Source organism: Carcharodon carcharias, chromosome 8 (assembly GCF_017639515.1).
Source record: "Carcharodon carcharias isolate sCarCar2 chromosome 8, sCarCar2.pri, whole genome shotgun sequence".
Classification (NCBI taxonomy): Eukaryota; Metazoa; Chordata; class Chondrichthyes; order Lamniformes; family Lamnidae; genus Carcharodon; species Carcharodon carcharias.
This window is the reverse complement of record NC_054474.1, coordinates 60,354,369-60,380,656: the sequence shown is the minus strand read 5'-3', so window position 1 is coordinate 60,380,656 and position 26,288 is coordinate 60,354,369. Positions and strand designations below refer to the sequence as shown.

General features: G+C 40.4%; 1 protein-coding gene across 1 annotated transcript; it reads right to left on the bottom strand.

Annotated features, from left to right (window-relative positions):
• Positions 1 to 8,513: 8,513 nt before the first annotated feature.
• On the bottom strand, positions 8,514 to 24,594 carry cltb (clathrin, light chain B). Its single transcript, XM_041194196.1, has 5 exons — positions 24,355 to 24,594; positions 18,549 to 18,595; positions 17,216 to 17,333; positions 16,398 to 16,509; positions 8,514 to 9,092 (listed from the first exon to the last, which is right to left on the bottom strand). The coding sequence occupies exons 1-5, from the start codon at positions 24,542 to 24,544 to the stop codon at positions 8,921 to 8,923; spliced, it is 639 nt and encodes a 212-aa protein (XP_041050130.1). The 5' UTR covers positions 24,545 to 24,594; the 3' UTR covers positions 8,514 to 8,920.
• Between the last annotated feature and the right edge of the window lie 1,694 nt (positions 24,595 to 26,288).

Genomic DNA, 26,288 nt, shown 5'->3' with positions numbered 1-26,288 from the left:
AGATGTCAACGACAATAGTACGATAGAACACATAGGTATTAAAGTTGGTGATATTATCTAAACGAATGTGCTAATTAAGAATGGATGGTAGGGCACTCAAGGTATACCTCTAGTGGGGTTTTTTTTTAAATAATGGAAATAGGTGGAAAAAGGAAAATCTTTATAATTTATTGGAAAAAAAAGGAAGGGGGAAACAGAAAGGGGGTGGGGATGGGGGAGGGAGCTCACGACCTAAAGTTGTTGAATTCAATATTCAGTCCGGAAGGCTGTAAAGTCCCTAGTCGGAAGATGAGGTGTTGTTCCTCCAGTTTGCGTTGGGCTTCACTGGAACAATGCAGCAAGCCAAGGACAGACATGTGGGCAAGAGAGCAGGGTGGAGTGTTAAAATGGCAAGCGACAGGGGGGTTTGGGTCATTCTTGCGGACAGACCGCAGGTGTTCTGCAAAGCGGTCGCCCAGTTTACGTTTGGTCTCTCCAATGTAGAGGAGACCACATTGGGAGCAACAAATGCAGTAGACTAAGTTGGGGGAAATGCAAGTGAAATGCTGCTTCACTTGAAAGGAGTGTTTGGGTCCTCGGACAGTGAGAAGAGAGGAAGTGAAGGGGCAGGTGTTGCATCTTTTGCGTGAGCATGGGGTGGTGCCATAGGAGGGGGTTGAGGAGTAGGGGGTGATGGAGGAGTGGACCAGGGTGTCCCGGAGGGAGCGATCCCTACGGAATGCCGATAAGGGGGGTGAAGGGAAGATGCGTTTGGTGGTGGCATCATGCTGGAGTTGGCAGAAATGGTGGAGGATGATCCTTTGAATGCGGAGGCTGGTGGGGTGATAAGTGAGGACAAGGGGGACCCTATCATGTTTCTGGGAGGGAGGAGAAGGCGTGAGGGTGGATGCGCGGGAGATGGGCCGGACACGGTTGAGGGCCCTGTCAACGACTGTGGGTGGAAAAGCTCGGTTAAGGAAGAAGGAGGACATGTCAGAGGAACTGTTTTTGAATGTAGCATCATCGGAACAGATGCGACGGAGGCGAAGGAACTGAGAGAATGGGATGGAGTCCTTACAGGAAGCGGGGTGTGAGGAGCTGTAGTCGAGATAGCTGTGGGAGTCGGTGGTTTTGTAATGGATATTGGTGGACAGTCTATCACCAGAGATTGAGACAGAGAGGTCAAGGAAGGGAAGGGAAGTGTCAGACATGGACCACGTGAAAATGATGGAGGGGTGGAGATTGGAAGCAAAATTAATAAATTTTTCCAAGTCCCAACGAGAGCATGAAGCAGCACCGAAGTAATCATCGATGTACCGGAGAAAGAGTTGTGGAAGGGGGCCGGAGTAGGACTGCAACAAGGAATGTTCCACATACCCCATAAAGAGACAGGCATAGCTGGGGCCCATGCAGGTACCCATAGCCACACCTTTTATTTGGAGGAAGTGAGAGGAGTTGAAGGAGAAATTGTTCAGCGTGAAAACAAGTTCAGCCAGACGGAGGAGAGTAGTGGTGGATGGGGATTGTTCGGGCCTCTGTTCGAGGAAGAAGCTAAGGGCCCTCAGACCATCCTGGTGGGGGATGGAGGTGTAGAGGGATTGGACGTCCATGGTGAAGAGGAAGCGGTTGGGGCCAGGGAACTGGAAATTGTTGATGTGACGTAAGGTGTCAGAGGAATCACGGATGTAGGTGGGAAGGGACTGGACAAGGGGAGAGAGAAGGGAGTCAAGATAACGAGAAATGAGTTCTGTGGGGCAAGAGCAAGCTGAGACGATCGGTCTACCGGGGCAGTTCTGTTTGTGGATTTTGGGTAGGAGATAGAAGCGGGCCGTCCGAGATTGGGCGACAATCAGGTTGGAAGCTGTGGGAGGGAGATCCCCAGAGGAGGTGAGGTCAGTGACAGTCCTGGAAACAGTGGCTTGATGTTCAGTGGTGGGGTCATGGTCCAGGGAGAGGTAGGAGGAAGTGTCTGCGAGTTGACGCTCAGCCTCCGCGAGGTAGAGGTCAGTGCGCCAGACAACAACAGCACCACCCTTGTCAGCAGGTTTGATGACAATGTCAGGGTTGGACCTGAGAGAATGGAGTGCAGTAAGTTCAGAGAAAGACAGGTTAGAATGGGTGAGAGGAGCAGAGAAATTGAGACGACTAATGTCGCGCCGACAGTTCTCAATAAAAAGATCGAGAGAAGGTAAGAATCCAGAGGGAGGGGTCCAGGTGGAGGGAGAATATTGGAGATGGGTAAAAGGATCCGTTGAACTTGGAGACGACTGGGATCCTTCATGATCTCGTCGGGACTTGGAAAAAATTATTAATTTTGCTTCCAATCTCCACCCCTCCATCATTTTCATGTGGTCCATCTCTGACACTTCCCTTCCCTTCCTTGACCTCTCTGTCTCAATCTCTGGTGATAGACTGTCCACCAATATCCATTACAAACCCACCGACTCCCACAGCTATCTCGACTACAGCTCCTCACACCCCGCTTCCTGTAAGGACTCCATCCCATTCTCTCAGTTCCTTCGCCTCCGTCGCATCTGTTCCGATGATGCTACATTCAAAAACAGTTCCTTCTTCCTTAACCGAGGTTTTCCACCCACGGTCGTTGACAGGGCCCTCAACCGTGTCCAGCCCATCTCCCGCGCATCCACCCTCATGCCTTCTCCTCCCTCCCAGAAACATGATAGGGTCCCCCTTGTCCTCACTTATCACCCCACCAGCCTCTGCATTCAAAGGATCATCCTCCGCCAATTCCGCCAACTCCAGCATGATGCCACCACCAAACACATCTTCCCTTCACCCCCCTTATCGGCATTCCGTAGGGATCGCTCCCTCCGGGACACCCTGGTCCACTCCTCCGTCACCCCCTACTCCTCAACCCCCTATGGCACCACCCCATGCCCACGCAAAAGATGCAACACCTGCCCCTTCACTTCCTCTCTCCTCACCGTCCAAGGACCCAAACACTCCTTTCAAGTGAAGCAGCATTTCACTTGCATTTCCCCAACTTAGTCTACTGCATTCGTTGCTCCCAATGTGGTCTCCTCTACATTGGAGAGACCAAACGTAAACTGGGCAACCGCTTTGCAGAACACCTGCGGTCTGTCCGCAAGAATGACCCAAACCTCCCTGTCGCTTGCCATTTTAACACTCCACCCTGCTCTCTTGCCCACATGTCTGTCCTTGGCTTGCTGCATTGTTCCAGTGAAGCCCAACACAAACTGGAGGAACAACACCTCATCTTCCGACTAGGGAATTTACAGCCTTCCGGACTGAATATTGAATTCAACAACTTTAGGTCGTGAGCTCCCTCCCCCACCCCCTTTCTGTTTCCCCCTTCCTTTTTTTTTTCCAATAAATTATAAAGATTTTCCTTTTCCCACCTATTTCCATTATTTTTAAAAAAAACCCCACTAGAGCTATACCTTGAGTGCCCTACCATCCATTCTTAATTAGCACATTCGTTTAGCTTTAACTTTAACACGTATGTGTTCTACTGTACTATTGTCGTTGACATCTTTTGATGATCTGCTTCTATCTGCTTGTTTGTCCGTACAACCACACCCGCCCCCTCCACCTCTCTCTATCTCTCCGCCCCCCACACACACACGTTAAACCAGCTTATATTTCAACTCTTTCTTGGACTCGAACTCAAGTTCTGTCGAAGGGTCATGAGGACTCGAAACGTCAACTCTTTTCTTCTCCGCCGATGCTGCCAGACCTGCTGAGTTTTTCCAGGTAATTCTGTTTTCGTTTATTTTTTTTTCTTTCTACACAATACCAGCCAAGCAGTCTTGTTTACACACTCTGCATGGACATTAACATTGTGCAATGGGGTTTGTCCTCAATAACATTCTATTAACTTTGTAGATGGAAAAATCCAATTTCAAAATTATTTAACTTGATGTTAAGATAAGGGGCAACTAACACTGATTATGTTATTCACTTGCAGCCCAAGAAATTTTCATTGCAAGGGGTAAGTAACACTGAATATGTTAGTCACTTGCAATGAAAATTTCTTGGGCTTCAAGTACCTCAAACTTGCAAAAAGCAAACGTGTACACGAATTGAGAAATAAAATTTCTGATGTTGGAATTAAGTGATTCACCATTCACGATTCCTCAGATACTGAATCAGTCCATGCCCATGAGCAGCAAGACCCAGACAGCATTCAGGCTTGGGCTGACAAGTGGCAAGTAATGACCACCTCCAACAAGAGAATCCAACCATCTCCCTTGACGTTCAATGCCATTACCATCATTGAATCCTCCACTAACATCTCAGGGGTGTTACCGTTGACCAGAAAGAGAACTGGACCAGCCATATAAACAGTGGCTACAACAGCAGGTAAGAGGCTAGGAATTCTGCAAAGAGTAACTCATCTGACTCCCCTAAGCCTGTCCACATCTACAAGGCACAAGTCAGGAGTGTGATGGAATACTCTCCTCTTGCCTGGATTGCAGCTCCAACACCATCCAGGGCAAAGCAGCGCACTTGACTGGCATCTCATCTACCACCTCCAACATCCACTCCCTCCACAATCAGTGCACACTGCTGCCACTGTGCACCATCTACAAGATGCATTGCAGGAACTCACCCAAGGCTGCTTTAATAGCACCTTCCAAACCCACAACGTCTAGTGTAGAAGAGGAGGGCAGCAGATGTATGAGAACACCACCACATGCAAGTTCGCCCTCCAAGCCACAACCATCCTGACTTTGAAATACCACCACTTTGTCACTGGGTCAAAAATCCTGGAATTCCCTCCTTAACAGCTCTGTGGTTGTACCTGCACCATTGGTTGCAACGGTTCAAGGTGGCTCACCACCTTCTCAAAGGCAACAAAAGTGCTAGCCTAGCCCATGTCCAGTGAAAGGATAAAAAAGCCAAAGAGAAGTTTGAAAAAAGGCTGCAATTTTAACACTTTTGAATTTGTGGTACTCTTAGTTCATCTTTAAGCATGGCAGTTGATAAGATTTGACATACAGCAAAACCCTTGATTAATGCATCATGAAGTTAATTGGACATCTGAATTCCATGCAAGGGACTGAAAATTCACTGTACTACATGCCTTTTTGAAATTCTACAAAAAAGTTCATACAGGAGTCCCACCTAGTTTCAAGCTACATAAGAAATACATGAGAAAGGCAATTTATTAAAAAGTATCCTTGATCTACTGTACATTGTGAAGTGCCTTACTTATCTGTGCCGTGGTTGAGTACTTGGTTCCTTTAAGAAAAAGTGGGTTATCTGTAGCAGCTTATATCAAAGATCATTAACTCTGGGCACATTTTTCAGGGTAGACAGAGGTGGGTATATTGATTGATTAAATGTTAAATGTAAAGTATTTAGTTCCAGCCTTCCTTTATTGTTTGTGCATAACTGGATACTTCTCCCAACTACTTCCCCTCTGGACCTAATGCTATTAAAGAGATCAGTTTTACTGTTTAAGAAACCTAATTCTAACAAAACTACAAGAATGAAATATTAAATTGAACAAAACATCACTGCCACCCCCCCCCACCACAAAAAAATTAGTGGGACTGGCAAACTGGAAAAGGGAGTGTTACACGTGCTTAATCTTTAAACCTTAGGAATTTGCATGCCAATCACTATCCAGTTTTGCCTGCCTTAAAACACAACCTATCACATTTACTGCAGTTAATGAAGGTTGGTAATTTACTGGAGGCTTAATGATATCAGCACACATCTTAAATGCAGGGAAGGGCAAAATAGCTAGTTGAGGTGTGGCACAGTTAATACAAGGTGAACAAGTTGCTAAACCAAATTCCTGAGGTGAGCTTTGGTAAAGAGAGTCTACTACCCTAGAGCATAATGATTCCCAACTGGTTGGGGAAGATTTTACCTGGTTTATGTCACATGCATTCTCCTTTGCACCAGTTAGGTCATTCTAAGAATCAAATTCCAACTGAAGTTGCACAAGGGCTCCTCTGTCCATGAAACTGAAGTGTTTTTAAACATGAACAAGTGAAGTCTGTTTGGGAAATTAATATTCTACCTGGATTGTAAGCTTGTTATTTTAATAAGTGCTTTGACAATGATATGCAAATAGTCAGAAATATAGCAAAATTGACCAGTATTAAGAGACCAAAGGAAAGGCACATTTTGTTAGAATAAGGGGAAATTCAAGCAGAAATGGAATACGTTAAATTACTTTCAACTTGGTTAAAAAGATGGCCAGACGAGGAGAACTGTGCTGATTCCAGTTACACCTCAAAGGGCAGGAAAATGCATATAACCTAGACATAAGATTGGAGAAAATTGGAAAAGTTAAAATACATGCCTGGAGATCCAAACAACTTTGGGCCTATCAATGTTAGAGGGGAAAAGTAGTGAGACAAACACCTCTTTTCCTCCACCACCTCAAATGTAAAATAAGTTTTCCATCAATCTGATGCCTTTTTCAGACACCAAACCTATGCTAGATCAGAATGGTTTTACTATATTCCAGATCAGAAGTGAAACTGTCAGCATTTCATTCAAGTCCCCAGAATAAAAAGGAGGAAAGAGGAGCTAACCCAGATAGCTAGAATTCAATTTATTGAAAAATCCATCATGGTATTTGGTGCAAAAAAATTCTAGAAGCCTGAGATTTGAAGTTTGAATAAATGATTCATGCAGCCTTAGTGATGTTTGATGAATTCACTACGTAATACTATCTAGATAATCTGATAATTCACTGAACAATGTTTAGTTCTTACTCTGATGGAAGCAGTGTACCAAGAGAAACCGTTAGAACTTGGACAAATGTACTGAATTTGATACAATTATTAACAAGACATTCCTACATTGACTACACTTCAAGAGTACTTCATTTGCTCCAAAGCACTTTGGGATACCCTGTGGTTTAACAAAACAATGGACAACACCACAAATTACATGGTAGGAAAGGCACAGAAATGATGGGATCATGAAGGAAATCATCTGGATTTTTAGAACTTGGTAGAGTTAGAAGTTGAAAAGGATAGTTAAGGAAGCATGAGGATTGAAACAGCTGGCCACTACATTAAGGATGTAGAGGAATGAGCACAAAGCACTCCAAATTGGTCAGAAGTTGGTAACAATGTAGACTAGATGCAGAGGTTCATCACTTAATCTAGAGAAATATGGTTTGGATACAATGCATCACTCACCACTAGATCAGCTGTGCTGCGCCAATTGTAATTTGAGAAGGAGCACTCTATCTCTTGAACTTGGCTTAGTGCATAGCAAGTTAGCTATAGAATGTGGGTATGAAATAACCAACAAGGCCAGCCTATTACTTCATATTCTTTACCTGCACAATATCTGGATTCCAAACAGTGCAAGAAACATTGAAGGGCAAACTTTTGTCACTGCTAGGAGAAATAATCCAGTACATCCACAGGGGTGTACGAGGAGTGAGACCTTGGCAATAGAGTAGATTTTTGGCAGAACAATGGCACCAGAATCTGAGTGTGAAAGAAGTACATAAATCCTGGGCTATCTTCAGCAGCTATTACTGTTACAAGCTATTTTGCCAGTTGGAGGATCTAGACAAATCTTTGACAAGTCATAAAGCTGAGGAAGGGAAATTAGAGTATAATATTAATTAAAAACAAGTCTGTTAACACTGAAAAGGCAAACTGGGTTCTGGGATACAAACTCGAGTGCTACCTGAATTACTATGTATAGTCTGGGCATCATACTAGGGGGCCATGGGTAATAGAAAAGAGAAATGAGGGCATCCTAGCTTCAATGAATGCAAAGTGGTATAACTAGGTCAATAAGTGGAATAGGAATTTGTGTTGGAGAAAGAATCCTGAAGGTTCTGTCAAATTTACTCTTCCAGCTTTGAGCTCACCAGGCTGCATTGGGATTAGAACTTCTAACCTCCATCCACCCCCCAACCCAGAACCAGACATGCCAATGGCACCCATTATGCCCAATATTTACAGATTGAAGGTTTTAAACATTAAATCTCTAGGATAAGCTGAGATGTGCTTCAAGCACATTTAAGATGCATCATCCAGACACAGAATATATTAGAACAGCCAGAAAGTTTGTGCAAACAGATAATCCTCTAAATTTAAGAGGGCAAAAAATGTCTTCCCTAACACATTAGATATGCCTTTTGAAAGGTCTGAAAAACAAATGTAGAAGCTTGATTGAGACAGGGTTCAGAGATCAAAGTGGTCTTTAATAATCTAGGACTGATTAAAACATTTGGAGTGTGTGTGTGTGTGTGTGTGTGTGTGTGTGTGTGTGTGTGTGGTGGGGGTGGGGGGGGGGGGGGGGGGGGGGGGGAGAAAGAGAGAGAGTATATTGGTACTGTAATTGGATAACCAGTCACCAAGATTGCCTTAAACCAAGAGTTGCAGAATCGGAAACCCTCAAACCCTTGTTTGTGGCCAATTTCAAATCAGGAAGGAGGCGCAGTGTTTCAGCATCCTAAACATGGAGCGATCATAAATATGTCTGTTAAGTGTTCTGGATGTTCATATGAATTCATTCATGTAGTTCAATGTATTCTGCTTTAAACAGACTGAAAACAAACATTTTAATATTTAACTTTTAATGTATAACAGCATAGTCAACATGATTTTTAAACAAGGGCCAATAGATTGCACTCATAATTCATGCATAAATAGTCATGTGATGCAGCACAAGGACAGTGTGGGGATATCAATAATTGAGAAGGTTGAACATTATATGAGATTCAGGAGTGTATGAGGGCAACCATTTTACTGGACTGCCCAATAACTCAAGAAATTGGCAATAAACCACACAAATAGTTGAAAGGAAAAGAAGTCACTTAAACACTTCAGATCTTGTAATTTACAATGGTTTGGTCCAAACAGGAATGACTAACACTCATCCTTCTATTCTAATGGCCGTCAATTTTTGTGGGATCCAACTAGGAGCTAGTAAGAAAGCCCACACCATAGTGCTAAGTAACATCTGTCTAGCGGACTAATGGTGACTGCTTAAGCGATATCAGTACAGAACGCATACGTGATACATCCTTTGACTGCTTGTTGGTCTTGGGATTGAAATCACAAAGGCGTGCCACTCGCTCCCATTCTGTTCCAGGTGTATCTTCATTACAATCCTGGACGAAGGCCTCTTCAGCAGCTCTGAAATGATAAGTCACAGATGAGGCAAGACTGTAAATAAGCATATTTCATGTCAATGTTTCCAATCGACTTTGATACATGTTCATTATGTGGATGCTTACTTCCTACTGCTGGCAAATTTACAACAAGATTACAAACACTTACCCCACCTTCCGAAGAAATGGATCCTTCTTTGGCATAGTTGCAGACAGCAGGAACAATGGCTCTGCAATACTTTAAGATGCTATTCAACAGGTGAGCTGCCAGGTTAATCAACTCAGGAGTGCTCTGACAGAGCACACCATTCCAACTCCTTTCACCCCATCCCCTCCCTCTACTGGATGCTTAATAGGATGTTCCAGCAAAGTTTGGCCATAGCAATCAGGAGCACAAACTCTGGTTGATTCCAGCCCTTTAACTGAGTTGGAGACAACAAATAGTATTCCTATTACTACTCCAGCAAAATCAGTTACATTAGTAAGAGACCAGGGATTGAATCTAGAACCTCCGTCTGTACAGCTTAGTACCAAACCATGTGTGACGTTTAACCACAACCATTCAGCACAGACTTAGAAAATAAAAATTTAGCTAGCGCTTCCTCAAGCTCTGCAGTTTCCAAGGCTTCATATTGATTTTCCAAATAACTTGTTTCAATAAAAGGTCACTGCTGCTCTAAACAGGAAAGTTAATTATATTCATAAACTAGGCAGAACTCACCCTTCATAGGCTAAACAGTTCAGCTTCAGGATTGGTTTTGCATGTATCTGAACAAATCTCAATGCATACAGCAAGCTTTCCATTCAATATAAAACTGAGTTAATTGCATTTTACATGCAGATATGCAAATTCACTAACTGAATGAAAGGATGGATTGTTAAAGAAATGCATAATATGATGGAAAACTGAAGTGACAAGGTCACTTTTCACAGTCTGCCAACATAACTGAGAAGCAAGCTGTGCATTAAAATAACATTTGTTTCCTTTGAGTGATGTGTTACGTCTAGGTCAAATGATTCAGAGCTACAGCTGAAGCCATTTACAGCTTTTCACAGCCTTTAAATTCAATTTCTCAACTCATCGTTGAGATGTGACTTCCTGATTTAGTTTCTAGTCCAGAATCAACCACCAAGCTACTGAACCAATTTTTTCAACTCCCACAGCAAGTATTTTTCTGCAGCCAAATTCCATTTTCATCCCCTTGGGTAAAAGAAAGTGACAAGACTAACTCAAGTTGTTTTCACGAATTAAGTACTCAAGTCACAATATACATCAATTTGGACAAGGGCTGGTCAAAATTTTATTTAATCAGGATTAAAAAGCTAATATAAATCAACATTTATAGTATTCATTTCTCTGGTTTGAAGACAAGTGTAGACCCACAAAATCTGTATGGAATTGTTTTAGTTTTGTTACTCTGCAGAATTCAAAAAGCCAAAATATCCTTTGCACTCATTACCAGGAGAGTGAAGATCAGCTTGGACAGAGACGTGTCTGAAAGCAGATTAAGAAGTTAGACACTTTCAGGCTTATAGCACGATGAATAGAACTGAAATGAATGGGTGGAGTTTGATCAGAATCTCTTCAGACAAATGGGTCAAGTACATCTTGACTTAAACTGTAGTAATTGGACCATGAAGAAATTAAGAGATGAAATGCAGACACAAGCCGTCGAGATCTAAAATAGAAAATTATATCGTACCTTCACTGCAAAAACAATAGGTAAAACAGTATGAGCCAGTACCTCAATTTGACCTGGTGATTACTAGTAACTTGAAGCCAGACTTAACTTATTTGGATATTAGATTTCATGTAGCTCACTGGATGCTCTTGGTTCGTCATGTAGCTATCAGTTCTGCTTGAAAACTCTAGTGTACAAGAGTAAGCTCCAACATCATTTCAGTTATTACTCCAATCTTGGCTTATTGTTAGCATTTAGTGTTGCCAAATATTTTCAGGTCTGCATTTTTCTCAACATGCTCCTTTGCTGAAGGCTTTTAAAAATTATTTCTTCAGCTTTACATTGCTGCCAATGGCACATTCCATCCTTAAGTTTGTTAAAAGTAACATGCTCAAAAGCCAATACTGTCCACTTCAGTGTGCATAATTGGTCCTGCTCATTAATTTTCTCCTACCCTCTCTATTGATAGGAAAATGCACAAAATCGGAAGCAATAATACCCTTAGTTTGAAGGCTTTACAAAAGTCAATTCAGTCAATCCAAGACCAAACTTTGGGCAATAAGTCTGCTGTAAAGGAGATATCTGAATTGTAAACAGCCGAACAGTGTTGAATCTTTAACTTGCATGATTAGTCATCTAAACCTCATGCAACCACTTTAGTTATTTTCCTTTGTCCCCTCAACCAGCTTTTCTTAAAAGCTGACCTAGTTTCTGCTTCAATCACCAACTGTCGTATATTTTACAGCCCTACAACCAAGTATAAAAAAAAATCTTGCTTTGTGTAACCTTACAGATAAAGGTGTCACCTATGTCAGCTTGATCTGTAGCCCTTCCATCTGGTCTCACTGCTTCATTGCACAGAAAGAGGCCATTCAGCCCATCATGGCTGTACTGGCTGAAGCTGCTAGTCACCCATTCTAATCCCATGTTCCACAACTTCATTATGCTAAACACCCTTAATCTTGGCTAAACACCCTTAATCTTGTCTATTCTACGAAGTATCCAAAATTTGTAACTCCTTTTTTTATACCTATATTTCCTCATATGTATTAACTTTTCCATTGCTTCAACAGCCTTCTTTTAGCAGGGAGCCCAAAACTGCACAGTACTTAAAATGATGGCCTTACTGGTGTTATATGGAGACACTGAAACGAAGGAATCACCCATAGCTTGGATATAGGAGAGGGAGAAAAAGGGATGTTTTCCATATTGTTTGGAGCCCAGGGGTTTGTGATGAGCCTCTTTACAAAAAAATTATATAGCCAAAGACAAGAGGAACAGTTTGAAACCAGATAAAAGGATGTTGCAAACTGGAAAATAAGAGAGTTATTTCTCCAAGTGAAGATATTTAAATGCTGTTAAAGCACTGTTCGGTTAAACTTAAGTGAACCAAGGATATAATGCAGTGAATTTGAAATGGTAATTGAATTGTAAGACTAAGTACAAAAACCACAAGTATGCTATTAACTCAATACACCACCTATTCTGTATGGGAAGAGCCACCCAATTATTCAGACTACCTGGGACATGAGCTTATCTTCCCATGATGGCATATCTGCTTAATTGTGAGTCACTGTAGTTACACCTAACTTGTAAAACACTTCTAGGAGTACAGGCCCCAGGGAAAGAATTAGCAAAACTCTAATGCTGGCTATCTAGTTGATTTATGAAAGATTCTCTACTTAGGCTGTGTTACTTCCCAGGACTTCTCATTTACCATATAATTCAGTATTTAATTCATGCATAATCTTTAAATGGATGTGTACATGAATAGTATGTTGAAAAAAGTTAAATGAATCACTATGAAGTTTGAACATTGGTATTAGAAAAGAAATGCGAGAGTCTTGTGTTCAATCCCCAGTTCATACTAAGCGAGCTGATTTTAACCAGACCAGTAGATCTTTTAGTTAGCTTCAGTGCAGGAGGGGAGATTAGCTGGGGAATGTGCTATTAATGATCATTCATAAACTTCTGAAAGTTACTGTATACCTATTGACAACATCCAAAACTCAACAGCAAGTTAAATTAGCTGCAGCTAGTCTCACCGGAGTACAAGGTGGTATAGTTAAAAACAATGGAACCATATCTATAATGATCTAACCGTTCGGAAATGAGTCTATATCTTGAGGGATGGAACCAAAATTGCTATATTAAAATTGGCTCTACAGGAATTAGATGTGTCCACTGGACAGTTTAATAAAGTGGAGACATTGTTAAAAACACTTAAAGTCTCAAAGTGCTTCCTTTAAGATTTGAAACAGCAATGGAATTTTAACTGTTATAGAACTAACATTAAAAAAAGAAAAAGTAGCAAACATACACGTAGCCTATCACATCAGCGAAGGACTGTTTGTAGAAAGCTTCGTCAACGATCCTAGTGCACATGCATGTTAATCCAGAAAGAGTGAACCCGCAGACCAACAGGAAAGGAGCACAGAAGTTGAACAGGTGGGTAGAGAAAGGATAAAGAGAGGAAGGACAGTGTTAATATTTTTAATAAGAACTTAGTATCTGCAGTAGCAAGTATTCACCTTTGCCTGGAAAAAAACTAGGAAAGTGGTTAAAAAGTTGAAAGACACCTCTATTGGAAATCTACAGTTGAAAATAAAGAGTATTAGAGCAATAATTATAAATTTCTAAGCAAAGCTGATTTTACAACTGTCACTAAATGTTGCATTTGTGGTCTTCATTTACTAAATCTGCTGTCTCAGCATACAGTTCTAGAAATGAGCAGCTGCATATTTATGAATTACTTATCAAAACATTCAAGCCTGTAAGCACGTTTATATTAACAAAATTTGTCATCCCAAAAATGTCCAAATTTAATGACCAATTTTCCCAAATGTTACTAGTAAGTCCCAATATTACCATTCCAAAAGAAATTACAGAATCATACAGAGATGGAGTATGTAATTAATCTCAATCCTCTACTCTTATTCTATGTTAAATTCCCTTTTGAAAGAAGATTTTGAAACTGCTTTGACCACTTTTTCAGGCAGTGGAATCCAGATCAAAAACTTAAATCTCCTTCACTGGTTTTTATTTTGTCAATTCTCAAATCTGCTTCCTCTGGTTACCAACTTTCTGCAAACAAATAGTATTTTCTTATTTACTCTAATCAAAAACCCTTCATAATTCTAAGCACCTCCATATAACTCAAAGTCCATAATCCCTGGTAGTAGTCTAATGTCCTCTGCACCAGGCTTTGACAATTTCTAAAAAAAAGTGTTGGCCAAAACTGGATAACATTCTGGCCATGCCCTAACCAAATTGAAAATGGTTCAGTATTACTTCACTTTGTCATAAAGCCAAGGACCTGAAAAGTCAACTTGCCTGATCACCTTCTAAGATATGTACCTGGTCCTGCAAATACCCATAAATGGAAAAAGGAAGGCCTTCAAATGGTTAACATTCATTGGCTTAATATCTGCATTCTGAAAGGCACACTTATGAAGAGATCTAATTGCTAATGCCATAGTATTTGATTATTCATATGTAAATGTTTAATAGTTGCATTGCTTTTTAAAACTTGCTTTAAAAGGTATTGTCTATGTTTTATTCTGCTTTTATATAGTTCATAAGTTAACCATTGTAAGGAAGAATTTTAAGAACGTGCGTCATTAGAGATTGAGGAAAAGTTCTGCAATAACCACCAGAGATTTTAGAACCTGCATGATTGTGTAGCTCTTCCTCAGCAATTCCTGCTTGTTTTTGGGATTGAATTTGCTTCCCCAGAGCAGATGCTTGGTCAACCATAAGGTGCACTGGAGAAATACATGTTTCAAGTTAAAAAGGTGAAAAACACTCAGTTTCATGTTTCAGTTGATGAAATGCAAATATCCAAACTGGTTTATTCCCCCCTGCCCCATTCCAGGGTAGCTAGATTCTCTGGACAGGCAAGATAGAGGAAGAGGAAAAGGAAAATGAGCCAAGCAACATTAGTACTTTTTAGTCACATGGCAATTTTTGTAACAACTGTCTTCAGACACCATCATGTGCCCCTCCACCCAACCCTACCCACTAACTAAACTCAGAATTTAAGATCAAACAAGCCCTTAGCCCCTCAAATTCACAATTACTCAAATGCAGTTGTACCAAGCCTACTCATGTTAAAATTCTCATTTGCTTATGGGATTTGGCCATTGGAGGCAAGGCCAGAATTTGTAGCCCATCCCCAATTGTCTTAGAGCAGTTAAGAGTCAACCATATTCCTCAAACGTATGCTGTAACTTCTTTATGTAGGCAAATGAACCCTTTCATAAAACATGTTACACCCAAATCTAGTTGTTTATAGTCCTCATATGGCAATGCACCCTTATGGTGCAATAGTTCATAAAATGAAAACAAGCTACATATTCAATAGGATAAAAGCAAAATACTGCAGATGCTGGAAATCTGAAACAAAAAACAAAAATACCTGGTAAAACTCAGCAGGTCTGACAGCATCTGCAGAGGGGAATACAGTTAACGTTTCGAGTCCGTATGACTCTTCATCAGAAGAAATATAGAAATGAGGTGGAATATAAGCTGGTTGAAGGGGGGGGGTGGGACAGGTAGAGCTGGATAGAGGGCCAGTGATGGTTAGAGGCAAAGAAGAGATTGCCAAAGATGTCATAGACAAAAGGGTGTTGACAGTGGTGATATTAGCTGAGGAATGTGCTAATGATGACATTAAGGGTAGATTTTATCTATGATTTAGCTCAGAAGTGTCTTCTATAATTATTTTATGATACATAAGGAGCTGAAAACCAATGATCCTGTTCTCAGCTGAGAGCCATACACTTTCCAATAAAGGACATCAGCAGCAGAAACCCTGGCTGTTTTTTGCCTGCCATGGCTAAGGACACTGAAGCCAAGTGACAGATAGCCCTAGTGGGGGTGGGGTGGGGGAAGGGATCGAAATAGACTAAAAGGTAGAGATGAAATAGACTAAAAGGTAGAGATAAAATAATGGATGGAAATACATTTAAAATGGAAATAGGTGTGAAGAAAAAATGTTTAAAAAATAAATTATTGGAAAAAGGGGGATCGGAAAGGGGGCTAAATTGAGGGAAGTGCAAGTGAAATGCTGCTTCCCTTGAAAGGAGTGTTTGGGCCCTTGGACGGTTGGGGGGCGGGGGGGTAAAGGGACAGGCGTTGCACCTTCTGCGGTTGCATGGGAAGGTGATTCAATAGTTACATAATACAAAGTAATATAAATCTATACATTTGTGAATAAGTACTAAGTTGAGGAACTACTGAACTGGGATCATAACTTAATGAAGTCTGTATTTCTAAATTCCATGTCTACTCTCTGGATTCAAACTGCTTGAAGTATTATTCAGGTATCCAACATTTTTTGGTTAGTTAAGATTATTGCTTATAATAAATCACTAACATTGAAACTCAATTGAGTGTTAATGCTTCCACTCAACTTGTACCCATAACTTGGCAAGAATGAAATAGTTTCATTCTGCAAACCATTCATAAGTTTGGCGAATCAATACAGAGTTGAGACCCAAATGTATATTTGATGCCCAAGGCAATCCATGTTTTATAATTGACAGCAATCTCTGATTTCAAAGTCATCAGGTGTTCAGCAAGCCTTTACAATTTAGGTATATTCATTTTCTACAGCCGAGATGTAATGTGAATATTTTTAGCCATACCTGTTATTCTTTTTTATTTTCTCCAGCTGCTCATTCTGTCGAACATACCATTCTTCTAGTTCCTTTCTTGCCTTCTCTTTCCATTCCATTTCTGCTTTTCGAGAAGCAGCATCTAAGGAGGGGAAAACTAATTCAGTTGTAGAAACGTAAAAGCACTCAACGTTTGTTTACATTTTGATAGCAAATAGCTGAAACTCAATACCACTTGATTCTGCTGGAGACTCCCTTCCAACTCCAATAAGGAAACAGTCTTTTCAATCACATTCCAAGACTAGCAGAAGCTTCCAGACGTTGCATAAACTGGTTAAACTCTAGATGAATACCTTTTCTTGGTCATAATAGGCAAATGTCCTACTTAATCAATCAAGCTAATAAACTAAATTCACATTTCCCAATTTCAAGGTTTTCCTCGGGATACTTCTCTCCAGAAGAAAGCATAAGTTGGACATTTTAGTTTTGGAAAGAGAAGGTTGCCACAAACAGATACAGCTAATTCAGTGACCAAATAATTCTACCAAGTATAATCGAGTAAAATTGCAAATTGAACCCATTTCTAAATATTTTTAAGTCAGTCACAAACAGCAATACTTGACAGGCAAATTCTTCAGGGTGCATAATCTTTTCCATGGTGTTAGAATTTAACCATTACTAGTGTTGAGTAAAATGTAAGTTATGCTTCTTTCCCTTAAAGATGGGCATCTGGAATATGGATAGAATTTCAATTCCTAACATACCAGATAGTAACAGCACATCCATATTTTTCTTTCATGCTACGATTAAAGACTATTTAGTGCAATGTTAAACACAGTCCCTCTTACCAAGATCTTCTAGGCGAGTTATCTGCTCCTCTCTCCATTTTCGAATGCTCTCAGGTTCCTGGCTCAAGCGATCTGCTCGAGCTATTGCCGCATAACTATCATTTGGACAATTTGATTCCTGCATTAAGAGATGATTACACAAGTACGATTCAATTTCTATCTGCCTACAATTATTAACCCCTGTTTAAATGTATAAGAATATGGACAAGTCTTTCACCTTCACATTATGTTAAAATAAGCATATTATAGTACCCAGAACATTTTGATAGGTCCAATCAGTGTTTTTATTCTCTTCATTTTGATGTTGAAGGTTTTGCCCTTAAAACTTCTAGTCCACCATATGTTGCATTGCCACTAGGCTTTGTGACATCAACATAACTGCTTACTGATTTGTGACATCAATGCCCAAGTGATTTGTGATATCAAACCATGACATTCAACATCCCTTTTCATTCTGGTGATTGCTTTTCTTGTCCTTCAATTTTTGTACTAACCAGGTACTAGGTGTTACACCAGATGGGTGTCAACTTTCAGGATCCTCAAGCCTGCTGGAAGTGCACTGGTAATTTCCCCTATATTTGCAAGTTATGCCAGAGCAATTCATCTCTTGTTTTTTTCACTTTTAAAAGCAATTCTAATCAAATTGGAAATATGTTCAACAACCCAGTAAGTCTGAAGATTTGCAAAGATATGCGCCTCAATTTATTTGTACTTGGATAAACAGAAAATTTAGAGCATTTGATCTATTGTGTCTATACTGGCTGAAGAGCTAGCCACACTAATCACTTTTCAGCTTAATTCATAGCCCTCCAGGTTATGGCATGCGCATACCCAAATATTAGCAGCAATGAGGATCTCTGCCTCAAAACCCTTTCAAATCATTTCACCCTTTGTGGGTGCAAAACCTCAAATATTCTCCAATCCTTTATCAAAAAAGATATAGAGCTGTGAAATTCTAGCACATTTCATTCTGACTCATACCAACTTCTTGATCCAAACCCAAAGTTATGGTCAACCATCAGAAAGCCAAAATGTTGAGACAACACTACACTTGAAAATCTGAATAATGTAAATTTTTGTAGCCAGTGAAAGTTTCATAAATAACCCAGACTATTCTAAAATTTAAGGCAAAAATCAATCTGAGTTCTGCAATTTTACTTAAATCTGACCAAACAACCACATCTGACCATCTCTAGTAAGTTACCCATATACAACAAGCCAAATATGATGTTTGATATATTACACAAATCAGTGTGCAATTACAGAAGGTTATGCCAAGTGTTTCTCACTTTAACTAACATTAATGCAATTTTGAAAACATTTCCAAACCTACCTGATATACTTCTCCATTAACAGCAGATAAGTCCTCTTCAAAACCACCTGAAAAGGAAAAAAAATTCAAATGTTGACTATGAAGATGTACGAATGTTTAATGACATACATTACTGTAGGGGAACAATGTCAAGTTTTAAAGCAAGAGCGCTAAAGAAATCTCTATTGCCAAATAAGCATACAAATGTACTATTTCTGAAGCAGCATCTGATCATAGTTCATCTGATTTCAAGGCTGCAATGTAAAATTTCAATGTTTATATCAAGACTATTTGGAAGAGGGCTAGAAAAATCCAAAACAGGAATGTACCTTGCATTTGCATTCACTAGATTTGCTAGATCATGGTGAGACATTAAATCACCCATACTTGACAATTGCTATGGTTCAACTCTATTCCAAAAGGTATATTGAATTGTTTCTTAAAAGTCCCAGTCACAACTTGATCTTTCCTCTTTAGTGATATCAAATCAAGTCAACTTCAACTGGAACCCACAGCACAGCTTGCTTGCAGAATGAACATGGACTACATTTTGCAGTGAGCAGCAAGCCATTCCTCTTACCCATTAACTTCATATGGGGGCTTTACACTGGAACTTACTGCAAGATCCAACAGTGCCATAGCTTCTACAAAGCATCCAGGACCTGTAAACAGGAAAAGCAACTGTACATCCTTAAGCCAGATTGCAGAATTGTTAATGAGCAGCAAGGTATCCAAACCAGCAAGTGTCAATTAAAGCAGTGAATTCAGTGTCAAATCTGGTCCAGAAAGCAAAATATGGAGGATGTACTCAGATAGCAAACAAATTAACAATTTCAAATAAAATTGGAAAGAACAAGACTCCACACTTAAATTTCAGTACCAAAGATTATCTAAGCTTTGCAAACAGAAAAATTATTGTTTTGGAGGGAAGAAACTACTACACAAGATAAACAACTCCAACTAAGTGTTTGATAAACTTGAAATTAAGACAATTAATAATGCTCTCAAGTTCAAGACACAATTAGATACCAATAACTGGAGAGGTCATGTGGCAAGGATATAATCTGGGCTGTCTAATGAAGGTGTTCTAATATGTAGCCAGCACCAACAAGATGCTTAAATTATTTAAGATAACTGCATTTCATTCTGCAAGGTCAAATGAGCCAGAATATGCTCAGGTTTCTGATAGCATTTCAAATTGGATTCTGTTAGCTCCGTTTCAAATGCTTTGGCAATTTTGGGATGAAATGTCCTTGATGTTATCCTTGTTTCTGCAGTCCTGCCAATGGCAATGTATGCTGAATTTTCCCCCATCATTAGCAAAAGCCAGAATTAAAACTGGTGCAAACCAAGTTAAATAGAAATAGTGTGCTTGTGGCACAGAAGGAAGCCATTTAGCCCACTGCACCAGCTGAAAAGATCTATAAAGCCTAATCCCACTTCATAGCTCTTGGTCTACAGACCTATACCTGTAAGTTACAGCACTTTTTTTTTTAAAAAAAGTGCAATTAAAGTTTGTGCCTCTGCCACCCTATCAGGCAGAGTTCAGACCTACACCACCTTCTGGGCGGGAAAAAAAAATCCTCAATCCTATCAATTATACCCTTATCAACATCCAAGGAAAACGGGTCTTTCCTCAAGACACCTTAGGCCCCTTAATTTCACATTATTAAATCTCCATTCAGCCCCCTGTTCCAAAGAAAATGATCCAGTCTAATCTTTTCTCAGTTGTACTTTCCTAACAACATCCTCAAATCTCAACTGTATCCTCCTTGATGTAATCAGTGACCAGAACTGTATGCAGTACGAGTTGTCAACTAGTGTTTTATACAGTTCCAGCATAACCTCTGCTTATATACTCTGCCTCAGCTAATAACACAACTCAGTATCCTACTATTTGCTCATTCCTTGCCTTATTTGCCCAGCAAATGCATTATATCACTTTTCCAGATTTAATTCATGTTGTGATGCCAACATTAATTGGGCTCAAGTACTACACTTCCAAAACATTTATTCTACAAGTCCATAAAGCACATCAGGGCAAACACTGGACATTACCAGATATTTAAAATTTCCATGCTATGCTCTCTTCGAGTTTGAGTCAGGGATTATCTAAAGAAATCATTGAGAATATAGGTAACACCTATAAATTCTCTACAGGAAGCTGGTTCAACTTGTGTAGGTAGCTGAACAGTAATAAATGTGGGGAAATAGTAAGATACAGCAAAAGATAGACACCCCCCAATTCTTTAAAAAGCAGTAAAAGAACATATGCCCACAATAGCTCAGTGGGCAACTAGTGACTTAAGCCATAATGATAATACAATCTGTGCTACATTAACGGATTTCAGCCAAGGAGCAGGACTATTGCTGACTACATATCGCAGGTTTGAGGGGGAGGGAAAAAAGACTACTGTTCAGCTGCCCTGGATGTTAAATCTTTGCCAACATCAGATGGGGATAAACTCAGCATTAGTTGTGTTTTACTCATCATTTGGCTACTGGTATTTATGCACTATACCAAGAGATAGGTCACTGCCTTCAGGAACAAACTAGGGCAAGGGCATAAATTCAAAGAATTCACATGATTTTATATTGAAGGGCATGTAGAAAACATTTAGTGCAGCTCGACTGTTAAGCAATGATGGCTCCTTTCATTATTGATCATATTGCCTACCTACAGGAATGTTGCCAATGACAGATTATTCATCCTCAAGGCCTGAGGGCTGGAAACTGCAGTAATGAAATACTGAACCGATGAGGGAATGTAGAGATGGCGGCAGGAAAAAAAAGCAGTTGATTTATAGATTAGTAATCAGAATTCATTCTTAGTTACTTAATGCATTTATAAAACATGCAATTCCAGAGATGAACACTCAAATTGGATAGCCTTCACTTTTTTCACATCTTAACATGCCAATTCTAATCTCTCTAAAATTTGAGGTAACACCCTATGTTACAGATTGGTAGTCAAGTTTAAGTATTGTCTTCAGGTGAAGCAGAGTTAAAAAGGATGGAGGATAATTAGAGGGAATGCAGACTAAAGTTCCTTCGTTTTATATCAAAAATTTCCACAGTCAAATGTACGAAATAAGTAATAGGACCGGTGTGCAGATGCAGGAGTCACTATAGTACTAGCGGATCTCTCAAAAGTTGATCAGACAAAATATGCCACTCAATGCAAATTGCATAGTTAATTTTACCCCTCTGACCACAAATCCTAGTCATTAAATAAACAGACCCAGATCAAAGTTTAAGTGCTTGGTCAGTGAACTTTGTAATTTCAGACAAGATGAACTGCACATTTTAAAACATTTTGCACATGCAACAAAATGACATCTGCACACTTTATAGGCACCCACCTCAACATACAAGAGATAGAAAATGAAATCCATAAATAAACAAAACCAGGAGTTCAATTATTTGAAGTCTGCCGCCCGATATTCCTTGTGTTGTTTTTGGAAGTACAGTGAAGGGTATCTCTATTCTGCTTAATTGAAAGTTTTCACCACAGCAGTTCAGGTCCTACAGATCCACTGATGTTTATGCTTTACACACAACACTATGCCAAGTTGTCCTTCAACAAAGTTTCTCATGGGGAAGGAAAGTTCAGAATAATCTGGAGTTAATGAGACTGACCTCAAGGCTCCAAGCACAAGAAGAACTAATACAGCCAGCCAGTTTTGGAATATCAGAATAAAGCTTTTTGGAGGTCTACTTGGGAACAGAAACCAACAAGATTGGCATAGATTTTACAATGCAAACAGGCAGGATACGGAGTTTATTGTACTCGTGAGGAATGTCAATTTTCAGACAGTCTCTTCGAAAAAACTATTCCAGTACTTCATATTGCATATCCACTGTGAATCAATGGTGAAGAATAATATGTCTTCTAAATAGTTATGAGTAAATTAATAAATCATTAAGCCTCAGGGACATAAGAATTGCAAGCAGATCATGCTCAGCCATTCACTAGAATCATGGCTGAACTTCTACACCAGCTTGACATTTCCACATCCCTTGGTTCCATTAGTGTTGATAAGTTTATTGACCTCAGTTTTGAATATACTGAGTGATGGTTTTGAGTTCTAATGCTAACTGAACTGATCTAAAAGAGTGGGAACATGAAAACTTACCTTAAGCATAATAAGATGAGAGAGAAATAAAGACAGAATTTCAGTTACTCTGATGTAAACAAGAGGAGAAGACTGTGGAGGGATCACAGACAAGTCAAATCAGATTATTTAACTTCGTGTGTGGTTCAGTAGAGGTTAGCTGCCAGCATAGAACTTCATCAAGGACTAAGCTTAAAAATTTTGAATTGTACCACTGCAGCATGTAATTTAACAAGTCATCAACTACATAGAAACATGCATATTAAAAGGCTCTATACATTCAAAATATTTTTCCAATTGACAAATGCATCTAAAATGGACAGCTTTGTTAAACATGCAAGTACAATTAATGAGAATATTTTGTGTATGGAAGGCTTGACATTTAGTTGACTCAGGATGGCAGACAAGTCAATTTATCAACAAATTATCCAGTGTTAGATAAAAATCAGTTTTCATAACATCACACAAAGTAAGTTATGAATATATTTTCAAAGTGTGATTGTTATATCACAGCTATTGAAATTTTGGGATATTTTAAATCTGGTGATAGCAACAACATACAGTAGTGAAAGACTACAGTATATTTGATTCAGTATTAGCATTATTAACCCTTCAACTGGATGAAATAAAGAAATTGCTGCCCTTTACAAGTTAACCACTTTAACTGAGAATTATGGTGTTTATGTGCCTAATACATTGCGAATCTAAGCCCTTAAATCTTTATTCTTTCCCCAAATTAAGTTTTTTTAACCAAATGTATAACTTCACAAGGTATTAATTCCATCAGCCAGTTGTTTGCCTATTCCATCATTTATCAATGCCTACCGAAGCCTCCTTCGGCTCAATTTTTTATTGCATCTATTTTAGTAGTCAGCAAATTTAAACCCAAACGATCTTAATGTTAGGCAGCCTCAGCCTTAATCGCAAAAGCAGTTTCGTAATAATTCAGTACAATCATGCAGTGCCAAATGATGGTCGAAAATTTAAACTCTCGCGATTCGCTTTTTCAACAAGGAAAGTGGTTGGACAAGACACTGCACCCATTAAGGTATAGATGCAGCAAGCGCTAAAGGTCAAATCTGCTGTCACTGGTAGAAGCTACACAGAGGGGAACATTAGTAATTTTCATTCAATTCGTTTAAAATTGAACAAAGATAGAATCAGCACCCTGTACAAAAACAGCCTCAGCGGGAGAGAAGTGCTTCGTTCAGTTTCGTTCACACAACCAAATTTGTGCTAGGGACACGTAGAGACCTTACATTACGCGGAAACTGCAAACACTGATAAGTTACTTTTCCATCAACTCACTGACGGATGCCTAATTAAAGACAATCTCTCAAGCAGCGCCAAAGCGGAAAGTGAGGCAGGGTGAAGAGGAACACAGTCCAAACAAACTCCTTGACAGGCAGCTGCCAGGATGACGCTGCGATATTTCAGGCTATTCACCTTGTAGGGAGGGCTGTGCGGCGGGCTAGGAGTCCGGGGACTCGGGAGATTCCCCGTCCCAGGGGAGAGAGATTTCCAGCTGCAGAGGCTTCTATGACACCGGCTGGTTGACACCAAATCCCCGGAAAAGCCAAAGCAGTGGGAAAAGCCAAAAGAAGTAACAGAAGTAACGCAGTTGGCCGTCCGGCCGGCCCCATCTGGGCCAGGCTCCCAGGCCCAGAGACGGTAAAAACCCAAGGCCCCGGCGCTTGCCCCGGCCCCCTCACCTCCAGCGTCGTGTGAGTGAGGTTGTAAGGCCGGCGGTACCTCTCCCCCGTCCAGGATACTGAAGCCTTCATCGTTCTCGATGCCAGCAATCTCGCTCTCTTGCTGCGCCAGGAAGGCGGCGGCCGGGTCTTCCTCGGCGCTGCCCGTGGTGCCGTTGTCTGAGGAAAAGAAGCCGAAATCTTCCGCCATCTTCAAACCGGGTTCCAACCTGTAAGGGAAACCGGAAGTCAGCTGCGGCAAACCGGAAACGTCTCCAGTCGCCTTACGTCACCCTTATTCAACCGCCACGCGCCAAAGCCCCGCCCCCTTCCACGTGATCACGGTGGGCACGTGACCATTACGCCTGCGCACAGCGCCCCCCTCCCCCCCCCCCCCCCGGCTAATAAGCCCCCTCCCCCTTAAAGCACAGCTGAAACAAAAGCAAAAATTGGTGGAAAAACTCAGCAGGTCTGACAGCATCTGCGGAGAGGAGCACAGTTAACGTTTCAAGTCCGTATTACTGTTCATCAGAACAGAATAAACTAACGTTATAAAGAAACTTTACCGGTCAATACCTCAAGCGTACCCATGAACACTGAGTGTTCCTTCTCCAGGGAACAAACTGTCCTGAAGTTGTCTACTTACCGGAGTTTTGTTTTACCTACTGTTGTCACCATGTTACTGTTCATTTACATTCAAAAACCTCGTTTAGGAAAGGAATTTCTAAGAATCACAGAATTGTTACAGCACCGATGGAGGCCACTGGGCCTGTTGTGTCTGTGCCGCCTTTCCAAATCAGCAATTCACCCAGTGCCATTCCTTTGCCTTCCCCCTGTAGCCTTGTACATTCAATTAATAATTCAACCCTTTTGTTTGCCTCCATTGAACCTGCCTCCACCACAATTGCAGGCAGTGCATTCCAGATCTTAACCACTTGCTTTGTGAGATGGTTTCTCATAACCTCATATCTGCATTGCTTCTTTTGCCAATTACCTTAAATCTGTGCCTTCTTGTTCTCAATTCTTCCACCAGTGGGAACAGTTTCTCCCTTCCTGCTCTGTCCAAACTCCTAATGATTTTGATTACCTTTATCAAATCTCCTCTCAACTTATCTTCTCCAAGGAAAGCAGTTCCAACTTCTACAATCTACCCATGTACCTTAAGTTCCTTATCCCTGGAACTATTCTCATAAATCTTTTCTGCATTCTGCCTAGAACTGGATACAATATTCCAGTTGAGGCCAAACAAGTTTAACATAACCTCCTTGCTCTTGTACTCCATTTCCCTGTTTTTAAAGCCTAGGATATGGGTTCTTTGGATGTCTCAATGATGAGATCTTGGGATTTGTATATTTAAACATGAACCATTTGTTAACTATTTACAGATCCAAGGTAAGGTCATGCATGGAGCTGTTGTCCCTTCCAGGCTGATCTTTCTAGACTGCTCTCTCAGTCTATTACCATGTGACTCTATACATCATAACGTGGGCAGTGCTATTCTCCAGTCCTACATTAACCCTTGCTCTCCCAAGCACCTTTACATTACAGTGGCATGCAGGCACGTATATCATACAACAGATACTGTATGAATAGTCATTTGGTAGTACAGAACTTGAGTATTGCTGAAAAAAGAGACTTGTCCAAGCTTTTCATCTTGCATTCATCAGGACACTCGCAAGAATACCAATATAAGGTGAAGACAACAATTGATATTATATGTGGAGAGAGTGCTGGTTGGTTGAAAAATGGTATTGCCATGGAGAATGCAGCACTGTTGGTGACTGACAGTTAAGTGCCAAGCATTGTTTGAAATTTAAACCAGATGAAAAGCTTGGACATGTCTCTTTTTTCAGCAATAGTTACTGTATGCTTTATTAACCACCCTCTCAACCTTCCTTGCATCTTCAATGACTTATGAATACATACACCCAGGTTCCTTTTGCTCCTGCACCCCC